The sequence below is a fragment of the Heloderma suspectum genome, chromosome 3, assembly GCF_057233095.1.
Source record: "Heloderma suspectum isolate Gila_16-S chromosome 3, 16-S_ref, whole genome shotgun sequence".
Lineage (NCBI taxonomy): Eukaryota > Metazoa > Chordata > Lepidosauria > Squamata > Helodermatidae > Heloderma > Heloderma suspectum.
In genome coordinates, this window is record NC_139460.1 from 99,951,787 (window position 1) to 99,966,665 (window position 14,879).

At 44.2% G+C, this 14,879-nt stretch overlaps 1 protein-coding gene across 1 annotated transcript in view; it reads left to right on the forward strand.

The window, feature by feature from the left end:
• DMD (dystrophin) overlaps nt 1-14,879 on the forward strand; it is a 1,907,270-nt gene that overhangs the window by 850,898 nt on the left and 1,041,493 nt on the right. Inside the window, exon 34 of the mRNA XM_084843968.1 lies at nt 9,886-10,065. Coding sequence (XP_084700094.1) covers nt 9,886-10,065 — 180 coding nt within the window. The remainder of the gene's footprint in view (nt 1-9,885; nt 10,066-14,879) is intronic.

Genomic DNA, 14,879 nt, shown 5'->3' on the forward strand with positions numbered 1-14,879 from the left:
ATCTCCCCATGCAGGCCCACCAAGGCAACCAAACCAGCCTCAGTCCCATATCCAAGTTGAAATGGGTCCAGATAATGCTTAACAGGGTTTGGCTACTAAAAACAGGTGAAGTTTTCCCTTTCTCCCTATAAAATTTAGACAGATTTGCTCATGCTGTTTCCCCATGCCCCTGCCAGCAGCTGTCAAAGATGTGGAGTGAGTGCAGGGAAGTGCATGAGGCAATGATGTCACAATACAGGTAAATCTGCCTAAATATCACAGGGATACAATTAACACAAGTATTTTTGAGCTCTATGTCCAGCACTGAATTAAACTCCATCTGTAGGGTGAATGGGATAGGGGTATTAAGAAATTAACCTGCGGTAACTGTTGATGGAAGGACAGATACTGAAGCTGAAGTGCAAATATTTTGGCCACCTAATGCGAAGAGAAAACTCACTGGAAAAGACCCTGATGCTGGGAAAGATTGAAGGCAAAAGGAGAAGGGGACGGCAGAGGAATAGAGAGAGGATGAGATGGCTAGATAGCATCACCGATGCAATGAAAATGAACTTGAGCACACTCCGGGAGAGAGCGGAGGACAGGAAGGCCTGGTGTGCTATGGTCCATGGGGTCATGAAGAGTCGGACACGACTTAACAACTGAACAACAACAACTGTCGATGTAAATATGCCATATCTCATGCTTAGGAACCTCAGTCTTGGGCTTTTGTGTTCTGCATACTTAAATTTATATTAAGTGTTTTCTGTCACAACCCTCCAGAGCATAATAACATAATAGTTGTTATGGGATACATATGGTTCTGTTGACAAAAGAATATTCTAAAGATGTTACATAATAATAGTAGCTGTTTACTTTTCTCTTTTTTCAGTCTGTCCTTTCTTAATTTATCCTTTTGTAATACTTTTGAATATTTATAAGTTTATGCTTCATTGTTAGCTGTCCTTCCAAAGAAATGAAAGCAAGACATTGGCTCTTCAGAAGTTACAATGAACTAATAATAAACAATAAATAATCAAAGAAGATCGTTACCTTGTCATGGTGCTGGAGCTTGAGCACCTCAATGATGTCATGACTCTGGGTAGTACGCCAAAAAAATATGTTATTTTCATTACAGGAGACTGGTATGCTAAGGTGGGTAGTCAAACAACACCTGAAATTACAGGCAAGCATGGTCTGGGAGAACAAAATGAAGCAGGACATAGGCTGATAGAATTTTGCCAAGACAACTCACTGTGCATAACAAACACTCTCTTCCAACAACCTAAGAGACGACTTTATACATGGACTTCACCAGATGGTCGACACCGAAATCAGATTGACTACATCCTATGCAGTTGGTAAAAACAAGTCCTGGAGCTGATTGTAGTTCAGATCACAAACTTCTTATTTGTGCCTTAGTCTTAAGGGACTAGATTTAGTAGATAAGGTCCCGGAAAAACTATGGACAGAAGTTCGCAACATTGTTCAGGAGGCGGCAACAAAAAACATCCCAAAGAAAAAGAAAACCAAGAAGGAAAGATGGCTGTCTGCTGAGACGCTGGAAGTAGCCCAAGAAAGAAGAAAAAGAAAAGGCAAGAGTGATAAGGGAAATATGCCCAATTAAATGCAAAATTCCAGAGGTTAGCCAGAAGAGATAAGGAATTATTTTTAAACAAGCAGTGCGCGGAAGTGGAAGAAGATAATAGAATAGGAAGGATAGGGGTAGACGAAAGTCACTTAACTGTCCTCGAAGGACGTTCGCGGTGGGGGGGAGGCGCTTCGCTGCTCCCCCCGCGAAGTTCAGGCCGGGGGGGAGGCTTCCCGCCTCGGCCCGGCCGAAATTCAGGCTGGGGGGGAGGCTTCCCGCCTCGCCCCGGCCGAAATTCAGGCCGGGGAGTAGGCTTTCCGCCTCGCCTGGCCGCGAACGCGAAAGTTAAAAAAAAAAAAAAAAAAACCTTGATAGGCTACGTGCCGATTCACGTAGCCTATCACGGCTAGATCTGCAAAGTCAGCCGTGATAGGCTACGTCAATCGCCACGTAGCCTATCACGGGTGACTTTAAAAAAAAAAAGCGCGTACGCTAATGGCGGCCCCCATAGGGAGCCGCCATTCGTGTTCCTTATTTAGTCTCTGTAGTCTACGTAAATGTTTACGTAGACTACGGTGAAAATAAAGGCAATGCAAATAGCGTTGCCCTTATTTTCGCCGTAGTCTACGTAAATCTTTACGTAGACTACAGCGACCAAATAAGGAACGGGAATGACGGCTCCCTATGGGGGCCGCCATTATCCGTACACACTTTTTTTTTTTTTTTTTTAAAGTCACCCATGATAGGCTACGTGATGATTGACGTAGCCTATCACGGCTGACTTTGCAAATCTAGCCGTGATAGGCTACGTGAATCGTCACGTAGCCTATCAGTAGGGTTGGCGGAGAATTTCTCCCCGAAACTTCAGGGGGCAGAGCGCCAACGTGTTCGGCCCCCCGAACAAGTTTCGGGGAGAAATCCTCCGCACCCCCCCACCCCCCGCACCCCCCCGGGACGGGACTTACCTTCGCCGAATGTCCCTCCCGGCGGCGGGTCCGGCCAGCGGTTCGGCGGGTGTTCGAGCGGGGCGGGAGCAGCAGCCGGTCTTTCGACCGGCTGCCACAGCCACCATTGCAATGAAAGAAAAAAAAAACGCCCCCTGATAGGCTACATGACGATTCACGTAGCCTATCACGGCTAGATTTGCAAATTCAGCCATGATAGGCTACGTCAATCGTCACGTAGCCTATCACGGGTGACTTTAAAAAAAAAAAAAAAGTGTGTATGGATAATGGCGGCCCCCATAGGGAGCCGCCATTCCTGTTCCTTATTTGGTCGCTGTAGTCTACGTAAACATTTACGTAGACTACAGCGACTAAATAAGGAACGCGAATGGCGGCTCCCTATGGGGGCCGCCATTAGCGTACGTGCTTTTTTTTTTTTTTTTAAGTCACCCGTGATAGGCTACGTGACGATTGACGTAGCCTATCACGGCTGACTTTGCAGATCTAGCCGTGATAGGCTACGTGAATCGTCATGTAGCCTATCAGGGGGCATTTTTGTTGTTTTTATAAACTTTCGAGTTCGCGGCTGGGCGAGGCGGGAAGCCTCCTCCCCGGCCTGAATTTCGGCCGGGCCGAGGCGGGAAGCCTCCCCCCGGCCTGAATTTCGGCCAGGCCGAGGCGGGAAGCCTCCGCCCCATCCGGAACTTCGCGGGGGGACCAGCGAAGCGCCTCCCCCCCACCGCGAACATCCTTCGAGGACAGGTAAGTGACTTTCGTCCACCCCTACCTATCAGGGGGCGTTTTTTTTTTCTTTGATTGCAATGGCGGCGGTGGCAGCAGCCCGCTCGAACACCCGCCGAACCGCCGGCCAGACCCGCTGCCGGGAGGGACATTCGGTGAAGGTAAGTCCCGTCCCGGGGGGGGTGCGGGGGGGTTCGGAGGATTTCTCCCCGAAACTTGTTCAGGGGGCCGAACACGTTGGTGCTCGGCCCCCCGAAGTTTCAGGGAGAAATTCTCCGCCAACCCTAAGGAAGGACAAGAGACCTCTTCCAGAAAATTAGAAACATTGGAGGTAAATTCCAGGCCAAAATGGGTATGATCAAAAACAAAGATGGCAAGGACCTAACAGAAGCAGAAGAGATCAAGAAAAGGTGGCAAGAATATATGGAAGATCTGTATAGGAAGGATAACAACATCGGGGATAGATTTGACGATGTGGCCAGTGAGCTAGAGCTAGACATCCTGAAGAGTGAGGTTGAATGGGCCTTAAGAAGCATTAACAAGGCAGCAGGAGACAATGGTCTCCCAGCTGAACTGTTTAAAATCTCGCAAGATGATGCTGTCAAGGTGATGCATGCCATATGCCAGCAAATTTGGAAAACACAAGAATGGCCAACAGATTGGAAAAGATCAACTTATATCCCCATTAGGGTTGGCGGAGAATTTCTCCACAAATCTTCGGGAGGCCAAGTGCCGACGCATTCGGCCCCCCTAAAGTGTCAGGGAAATTCTCCGCCGGCCCCCGCCCCCCCCCGGGATGGGACTTACTTTCGGCGAATATCTGTCCCGGCAGCGTTTCAGCGGCGTTTCGGTGGGGGCGGGGGCGGCGGCCGGTCTGCCGCCACCGCCATTGCAAAAAAAAAAGTAAAGTAAAAAAAAAACACACACACCCGTGATAGGCTACGTAACGATTTACGTAGCCTATCACGGCTAGATTTCCAAAGTCAGCCGTGACAGGCTATGTAAATCGTCACGTAGCCTATCACGGCTGACTTTGGAAAAGAAAAAAAAAGTGCATACGCAATTGGCGGCGCCCATGGGGCGCCGCCATTTGCGTTCCTTATTTTGGCACATCTAGTCTACGTAAAGATTTACGTAGAGTACGGCGAAAATAAGGGCACGCTATTTGCGTTGCCCTTATTTTCTCCGTAGTCTACGTAAATCTTTACGTAGACTAGACGTGCCAAAATAAGGAACGCAAATGGCGGTCCCCATGGGAGCCGCCATTTGCGTACGCGCTTTTTTTTTTCCAAAGTCACCCGTGATAGGCTACATGACGATTTACATAGCCTATCACGGCTGACTTTGGAAATCTAGCCGTGATAGGCTACGTAAATCGTTACGTAGCCTATCATGGGGGTGTGTTGTTGTTTTCTAACTTACTTTTTTTTTCGCGGCCGGGTAGACGGGGCGCTCCTCCCCGGCCTGAATTTCAGCAGCGAGGGATGGGGCGCCTCCCCCCCGGCCTGAATTTCGGCCGGGCGAGGCGGGGAGCCTCCCCCCCCTCGCCTGAACTTCGGGGGGAGAACCGAAGTGCCTCCCCCCCACCGCGAAGCAAGCTGTGAGACCAGGTAAGTCCCTTCCGTCCATCCCTATTCTAAAGCCTTTGACTGTGTGGATCATAACAAATTGTGGCAAGTTCTTGGTGGGCTGGGGATACCAAGTCATCTTGTCTGCCTCCTGAGGAATTTGCATAACGACCAAGTAGCAACGGTAAGAACAGACCATGGAACAACAGACTGGTTTAAGATTGGGAAAGGAGTACAGCAGGGTTGTATACCCTCACCCTACCTATTCAACCTGTGCGCAGAACACATCATGCAACGTGCTGGGCTTGATGAAGCCAAGGCTGGAGTTCAAATCATTGGAAGAAACATTAACAATCTCAGATATGCAGATGATACCACTTTGATGGCTGAAAGCGAGGAGGAGCTAAGGAACCTTATGATGAAGGTGGAAGAAGAAAGTGCAAAAGCTGGGTTGCAGTTAAACCTCAAAAAAACCAAGAGTATGGCAACCAGCTTGATTGATAACTGGCAAATAGAGGGACAAAACGTGGAGGCAGTGACAGACTTTGTCTTTCTAGGTACAGCCAGGAAATCAGAAGACATTTACTTCTTGGGAGGAGAGCAATGACAAATGAATCTTGATAAAATAGTTAAGAGCAGAGACATCACACTGACAACAAAGGTCCGCATAGTTAAAGCAATGGTATTCCCCATAGTAACCTATGGCTGCGAGTGCTGGACCATAAGGAAGGCTGAGCAAAGGAAATAGATGCTTTTGACTGTGGTGCTGGAGGAAAATTCTGAGAGTGCCTTGGACTGCAAGAAGGTCAAACCAGTCCATACTCCAGGAAATAAAGCCAGACTGCTCACTTGAGGGAATGATATGAAAGGCAAAACTTAAGTACTTTGGCCACATAATGAGAAGACAGGATACCCTGGAGAAGATGCTGATGCTAGGGAAAGTGGAAGGCAAAAGGAAGAGGGGCCGACCAAGGGCAAGATGGATAGATGATATTCTGCAGGTGATGGACTCGACCTTGGGGGAGCTGGGGGTGGTGATGGCCAGCAGGAAGCTCTGGTGTGGGCTAGTCCATGAAGTCACAAAGAGTCGGAAGCGACTGACCAAATAAACAACAACAATCATCCCTTTTCCTTTTGTGTTGCGTCTTTTCGATTGTAAGCCTGAGGGCAGGGACTGTCTTATTATAAATCTTTATAGGTCACTTTGAGACCCTTTTTTGGCTGAAGAATGAGGTAAAAATGCTGTAAATAAACAATTAACTACTATTGTTAAAAGAATGAGGTTCAGTGAGCTTTGGGTTCCCCTCTCTTTCTCCATTATGGCTGCGACAAGAAGGTTGGAAGTTTCACTTCTAGTTTTGATTAACTGCACTTTAGCGTTACATCCAAACCCTAAACCCCATTTTTAAGTTCTGGAGGAGGAATACATGTTTATTGCTCTCTAATGTAATATGTACTTTTCAGAAACTGTAGTGAAAAGTGTCAGTAGATCTAATTTATATATATATATATATAGAGAGAGAGAGAGAGAGAGAGAGAAATAATTTCTTGTTTTCACTGGTCTCTTTGTTTTGTGCTGAACTCTACGTAGCAGAGTCTGCACATCTTTCATTATTGCTGTGATTGCATTTACTGTTTCAGACAAAGTGTCAGATTTTCAAGGAATGGATTGTATATTTATGTAGTTATAATAGCCCAGAATAAGCCTGACAATCACCCAATATGTTTTCCCAAAAGAAATCAAATTAATTCTTTGCTAATCATGAATTATATTTCTACCACACTACAGATGCAGTCCTGTGCACATTTGTATATGCAGAAAAGCTAGCTTTTGTATACTGAATTATCAGATATGTATACCACAGCTGCAGCTTAAGTAGACACGCCTGCCTCTAATTGAATCTCATTAATGATTAAACACTGACTTCAGTGATCCAGAAGTTATATAATTAGTGAGTGAGGTTTGCTGATTAGAACAGCTATGCAGTAGAATGTTTTTGTTATTTCTTATTCTCACAACAAAAAGGCAATACCTATTTCACTAAGAAAATCAAGGAAGAAAGGAAATTTAATTAAAATTTCACACACACAAGAAATGTGCTAACCTGCTATAATGTCCCTGATAGCCTAGCAAAGGCCCATCCACTTACGTGTATTTTCATGAGTAGAACTGATAATTTCATGATTATAGCAGAAAACGAGTAACAACAAATGGTTTGCTTACAGTCCAAATTAACAAAGCCAGTTCAGTTTTATTCGCTAAATCAGAAGCCCTCAAACTTTGTTAAAATAGGCCTTGCAAAGTCCAGAAGAAAACTGAGCCTTCTTGACCTTGGTAGGCTTAGCTAAATATTCTTACTTTGGATCACAAGGTTCTCTGGGTGCTTCAGATTGCTAAGGAAATCACCCCATGAAACTAACATGTCTGGGAAAAACAGAGGTTGTACTATGACAAGATGCAGAATTGTATGGAGTTAGGCTCAGGTGGGGGAATGGAGGGTCAACTCAACAGTCCCTGGCTTACACTCTAAAAAACCCAAACAGCTGGGCTAATGAGGTTCAGGAAGGAGTCTATATCTCTCCTAGGAAAACATGGTGCTTCCTTAAACCACCTGGCACAATGCATGGCTACACATGCCACCCAGTCCTCATGCCAGCACTTCCTTTGCTTGCCAATTTCCTTCTACTCTCTTGGGGTCACTTTGAAAGACCATGTTTCACATGGTCTTGATGAGATAGGAAACAACTGGCTAACATTAAGCAATTTATTCTAAACTCTGCGGGGTTCATATTTCTGTTAAAGAAATATTGGCCTTTTCTCAAATTTGGAATACCAGATAGTACTCTCAGAAAACCTCTATGTCATTTACTACTGTTATCGTATTTGAACTAGAAGTGCGCTACTGTTAAATTCTAGCTCACATTATATAAAACTGATGAATATAAACTCCAGTCACAATCATTTAATTAGTATATCTCCTGTGAGAGGGCAGTATATGCAGTGCTGGCAATCTGCCAGGTTATATACATTGCACCAGCGGGAATGACCACTAGCACAATGGGAAGCTAGCATTTGCTAGCGCACAACCCAGGAAACTAGCCGAAACTACCACTTCCAGACCATTCTAGACTTGTCCCATGACAAGTCAGCAGAGCTCACAGAAAGGACCTGTCCCATTTTATAAGTGGTTATCTCTATAAGTGGTAGTTTCAAGTAGTTTCTAGTTTCACTCACCACCACTTCCTGTTTGTACCAGTGGTCATTCCTGCTAGCACAGTGGCAGCACTGGATACTACTCCATAAGATTAATAAAAGAAAGGAGTTAAAAACTGTCATCTTTCATTGCCACATTTAAATACGATATTGGTATTTCAAGTAAATAATTACATAATCATCCTATATGCCATTGAACAGTGTGAAATTATGCACCCTATTTCAATATTTTGAAATTTTGAAAGCAACTGTAATGATTGAGACAATTACAGTTTTATCCTTGGCATCCTTTTAATCAGATTTCCAGTATGCTTGCAGAAAGCACAAACACTACTTAATTTGATGACTGGTGGTATTCCTTTATGTAAATGAGACATCTAGACCCTTAATCATATTTTTTCTGTTACTAGGACAGGATTCGTTATTTTTTAAAGAATTACCATGGTTAAAGATGTCATCCTATTCTGAGAATGTGAGAATATTTCCACTTGGAAATATATATATATGGAACTGGGCTAAACACATGCAGAGCACACTAAGTACATTTATACTGAGATGTGGCATAGGAAATAGCAAATACTCATTAGATTTTTCTCTTTCTTTTTTTATTCCTGTAACAGCTCCTTCTGCCAAATTTTTTAATACTCAGAGAAGTGTGAATAACTTCATGGAAATTCAGTAGGGGGTTGCTAGAGAAACAATCTTTCATGAGCATGGATCCAGTATTCTAAATACTGTAGGATTGTGACCAGTATATGTATTTATTTGTGTATGTGTGTGTGTGTTGTGCATGCATGTGCACACACACGCACACATGTATATGTATGTATCTATATGTGTGTGTGAGTGTGTGTGTGTGATAGTAACTATAATACAGCCTGCAATAAAGTGCCGTGTAGCATTTTATTTATCAAATGTGTATTCTACCCAAGAACCTCAGCATGGCATATGAACCAATTATATTCTCACATTAATCCTGTAAAAGGATTAGGATTAGACTGGTGCCTTGGCAGGTTGACAGCAATTCAGCACTGAGATCCATTGGGTATTATCTACCTACTTCATCTGCGCTCTCCAAGTAGGTTCGCAGAGGCTTCCACGGAACCCCATATTAATCTTGGAAACTGTGTTGCTAACTCGAAACCTCATCCTGGCCCCATACTTCCTATTTGGAAACCATGGAAACTATTTTAATGTTTTTCATCTTGCTGTTATAATTAAGTGGCAAAGAAACTGGGTGGATCAACATGAGATTTGAAATTATGAATGATGAGACAGGAGAGTGACTCTGTACTGAATATGTGCAGAGTACATTTCCCATCATCCTGCTAAATGAGCAGATCTGAAGGAGGAACAAGGCAACTTTAGATTCGAGAAATTCAGCACCTCTAGTTTTCACAGTCAAAGAAGGGGAAATCTGGCAAATTTGCGTTGTAATTTTTATCATCCATTCAGATGAACCTGAATTGGGGGGGGGGGGTTATTGTATCTTAGATGTTAGATGATGAAAGATCTCTTACAATGACGATATGGTTTTTTAAAAGTTTTTTAAATCTAAGCAATGTAAAAGCAATTACTAAATGCATGCAATTTTGATCATTTGTCCCTTGGTTAGGTTTAGTAATCAAAAGCAATAAATTATGCTATGAAAAGATAAATACAGCTAAATTATGCTATGAAAGATCAGTACAGATTTCTCTCTCTTTCAATTCATTATGTATATATGTATATGTTGGAATATACTAGATCTTTCCCTTTCTATTGTGACCATGTTAAGAACAGTGTAGGGATTTCAGAATCTTGCAAACTCTTCCTCCTTACCAATCATCTTGCATATGTTTTCCATAGACAACACAGCTAGAGACTGAGAAACGTCAGCTTCAGCTGAAGAACATCACTGATTTGGGAGTGGGACTGAAGATGGTGCTTAAAGGGAAGGAAAGCTTAGTGGATGATAAACTCAGCCTTCTGAGCAGTAACTGGATAGCAGTAACTTCACGAGCTGAGGAATGGTTTAATTTGTTGCTGGTAAGAATTACATATTGTTACTCCCTATTTCCCTGATCAGTGAAGTCTGGAAGCAGCACTACACACTTCAGTTTCTTTTGGATGACAGAGAGCGCAACATACAGTGTTTTTGTAATATTATAATTACCAACTCAATTCTTCCTGTGCTTGTACTTATGTAGCCAAAACCACTCCACCAGACTTAAGAAAGATGTTATTAGCAAATTCTGATAACCTCAGGGTTTGTAGATGATCTACATAGGGGTGAGCGGATCACTTACCCGGTTCCGGTCCGGGGCATCTGCTGGTGGGGGGGAGAGGCAATCCGTCCCTCCCCCGGAATCCCCCCCAGCTGGCTCCGCTCCATGGCAAAGCTGCGGAGCTGCCGGCCACAGCCGGACTTCTGGCCTCTGCTGCCGTGCTGCGGACACAAATGGTGGCCCCTACGACGGCCGTCATTTGCGGCCACAGCAGCCCGGCAGTGGCCGGAAGATGACCCGGAGCTGCTGCATCCGCCATTACCACCGCCAGGTAGGTCCATTCAGGGGGGGATTTCGAGAGGTGGCAGGGGGGTAGTCTGTTCCACCATGGACTCCAGGGGGCCAGATGCTAAAGAATCCGACCTCACTGGAGTCCGTGGCGGAATTCTCCAACATCCCTAGATCCACACAAAAAATACCTTTGGCAAAAATACTGGGGGGGGGGGAATAATCTCATAAGAACTCAATGGTATGGAATGTTGAGAGACTGAAAGGAAACAAAGTAATAATCAGGTGGGATGGGGAATGGCATGGACTGACCGGAAAGTGGATAGGGAAAGAGAGAGACATACATAAAAAGGGTAGAATGAGCCATCTCATTGTCTGGATAAGTCATGTCCTGGTTCACATTAAGAATCTATTTTAAAACGTTTGCAGGAATGGAATTCCAGGAAAGTTGCCCATAGACACCAGTGGAGAAATCAAATATTTTAATTTAGCTGCCCACCCAGACCCCAGAAAAAATACCAAAATTAAGAAAAAAGAACTCAGAATGTTTCTGATAGTGGCTAACCAGATGCCTATGCGTAGTACAAAGGAGCAACGGCCCTCTTCCACTGTTGTTCTCAGAAATTAGCATACAGAGAGATACTGCCTCTGATACTGGAATTAATATATAGCCATCATGACTAGTAGCTATTGATAGCCTTATCCTCCATGAATTTGTATATCCCTCATTTCAAACCATCTAAGTTGGTAACCATCTAAGTTGGTGACAATTGCTACATCTTGTGGTAAAATTTCAGTTTAACTGTGCACTGTATGAAGAAGTACTTTGGTTTGTCTGCCCTAATTCTCCCACCATTGAGCTTCATTGAGTTCTAGTATTATGAGAAAATGGAAAAACCTGCTCCATAGCCACTTTCCCTCCCCATGCAGAATAAACCTGCATCATGTCCTCCCATGCTCACCTTTTCTCTAAACTAAAACCCTTAAACATTGTACGCTTCCTTCATAGGGGAGTTGCTCCAGCTCCCTGAAAGCATTAAGATATTGGGAGTTTATGTGTGATCCCTTTCCTAATGATCCCTAATATGGAATCTGCCTTTTTCACAGCTGCCACACATTGTCACCAGGAACCCAACTTCTCTTTCCTGGTCAGTCACAACCAGATCATGCCCCTTCAGGGTATATGTAATGTTTTTCTTCAGTGGAGTGTAGTTGGAAGTGGCCATGTGAAGAATGTCATCATGCTCACACTAATATGTACATTGAGTTTAACATGTCCAGAATTATGAATTATTAGTTTGGGCATGCTAGAACTCAGTACATGCACAACAACTTGTCAATGCAGCTTCCACTGCTAACTGTAGCTCTTACCATTAAGGCCAGCAGGAGACTATCATGCCCAGGAGGTCTAGGAGGACAGGACTTTTCATAAAACCACTCAATACATTGATGATTGAGCTCTGGAATTCAAACTTCCCTGCTTCATCATTCATGTCCTACATCACAACCACTACACTATAGTAGCTCCTATAAAAGTGTAGGTGTCAATCTGTTGGGCTACATTAATGTTTGATTGGTTAACCTTGGAATATATACACATTTAAAATTAAAAATATTATCTCCATGTGTCCATCACTACAGCTCCGTGCACTGTTTTTTCAAGAGCTGCAAGTAAGCCAATACTTTGATTGGCTATTTTGTAGGGATGGCAGAGAATTCCACCACGGATCTCGGTGAGGCCGAATGCCAGTGCATTTGGCCTCCTGAAATCTGTGGCGGAATGGCCTACCACCCCCTGCCACCCCTGCGGATCCCCCCCGGGATGAGACTTACCTGGGGCGGATCTTCCGGGCGACGGTGGCGGCGGTGGTGGTGGCGGCTGCAGCGGCTGGTATTCCGACCGGCTGCCGCTGCCGCCATTTGCAGTCTTGTCGCTTTGTTGTGTTTTTTTTTTTACAAGACATGATAGGCTACGTAATGACTTACGTAGCCTATCACGTCTGGTTTTAAAAAAAAACGCGTACGCAAATGGTGGCAGCTACGGCCGCCGCCATTTGTATTCCTTATTTTTGGCCGTCTTAGTCTATGTAAATATTTATGTAGACCAAGACGGCCAAAAATAAGGAACGCAAATGGCGGCGGCTGTAGCCGCCGCCATTTGCGTACATGCTTTTTTTTTTTAAGCCAGACATGATAGGCTATGTAAGTCTTTACATAGCCTATCACGGCTGACTACAGGGATGCAAACGGCAGTGGCTACAGCTGCCGCCATTTGCGTCCCTGCTAGCCAGCAGCCGGATGTCCGGCTGCTGGCGGAGCCGGCCGGCCAGGATTCCAGGGGGGAGGATTCTGGGGGGAGGGATGGAGCACCTCCCCCCCCCAGCTGAACCCAGCGGAGCCAGGTAACGGGAGTTTCGTACATCCCTACTGGCACCTTCAGTCAAGCCAAAACCAATCTGTATTTACAACAAAAGCCTTTATAGTAGTAGATCAAGCGTTACACAATAAGCTTTCTAGAGGTTTATGACGGAACTTCTGGCATGTGTATCTTTTAACAAAACAAATAGCTTCCATGAAAGCCATTGGCATACTGCTTAGGCAAAGAAACAGTTTCAAGGTTAGCAGTCATTCAGAGTCTTAATCCTAGCAACAAATGGTTCAGCAGAATGTTACATTACAAAGTCACGGCAAACAAGAGTTCACAGATTTACAATGATTTCTGATGAGGAAATATTCTGAGCAGTAAAGATGGTGATCTCAGCAAATGCACTCTGGCTGTTGCATCAATTAAAATACAAGGGAAGGGGCTGTCAGAGCCCATCTTCTGATAACCTCTCTTGACCAGGATTTCCTAGCCCTTAAGCAAGCAGAACATCAAAGAGGGTGTCGCTGTTCTACCCTCCTGAGTTGACTTCTCCTCCTGCGAGACATCCCTGAAACATCCTCCCCCTCAGATCCCCCCCCCCATTTGAGTCCCACATTCCCAGGCACTAAATGAGAGGCTTGACTAAAAGTCTTGTCTGATAGCTGTGGCAGAAAAAGCATTCTGCTTTCCTTTGGTCTGTAATCAGATGAGTAGTCAATCGGTGCCAAGTTCTCCAGCCTTGAGATTCTCACAAATGTCTTGGAATCTACACCTCCTGGTCTGATTCCGAATCCAACCCTGGCTTCCAATTAGTAGGGCCCACAGTTGTGCCTAGACTAGTCCCAACAATCCTCATGGGTCTTTCTTAACCCTATTTGTAAACACAGAGGAAAATTTCGAGCAGCAGAACAGTGCTGAATGAACTGGGAGCAAGTTGGGAGAAGGTTGTAATTATGCCAGTTAAATAATACAACAATGGAATGTATAGAAATTGCTGCTGCCACTATAATAACAATCCAGTAATATGACCATCTTTGTTTAGCATATGTTCCATCTACTGTACAACAGCTGTTTGATTCTTATAGCTCCATCATTCTGTTTCAAATGTAATAACAATTACATTACAGGCAAAGATAAAAGTTTTGATAATGTTCTGCCATGATTCCAAAATGTCTGTTTCTCATGCATTGTTTGTAAACACAATAAAGCCTACATATTATGTACACTGGATGTCTTCAGTCAGAAAGTAAATGTAGTTTTATCAGTATGGTCTTCTGGCTATATATTTGTATCAGTTTTAGTATTTTACTAGAGTAAAATAGATAGGGGTGTGTGTGTGTGGGGAGGGGACTATATTCTCTTAATAGTCTTGTGGGCAATTTGCTCTTATGGTGATTCCAAATCTTCCAGAGAAACAACAGCATTGGTCATACTATAAAAATAGATTACAGTTGAAAGTAATTTCTAAATGAGCTACTCCTGCATCTTTGAAGAAACAAATCAGAAACTTCATTTAGACAAGTAGGAATTCCTGAAAAAGTTCCACAAGTGAAGGGGAAAGGGAATTGGCCTTAAAGGAACTGTGTCTCTTGAGACCAGCTTTTCAAACACACACGCAGTCCCCTTACAACTTGAAAGACCTGTTTTTTTTGGGGGGGGGGATTAATCTCAGTGTTTAAACTTAATTCTCCCTTCACTTCAGTCCTTTAAACTGTGAGAGGGGGAGTTCCCCATATTTGGAGGATGCACAGCTGCATCTTCCAGTCTCTAAGGTGTGAAGTAAAGCAAGAGGCAGACATCTTGATTCCCTTCCAGCTCCAGATAGCTAATGGCTCATGCGCGCTAACCCGTTTTGTCTATCAGTGGTTGCTGGCAGTATGAGTGCAGTGTGCATGCACAGGTCTCAACCATCCCTTGTCCTGGGGGAGGTGGGGGATCACTTAACCCCACTAATACTTTAACCCTACCAGTACTTTTGCTGG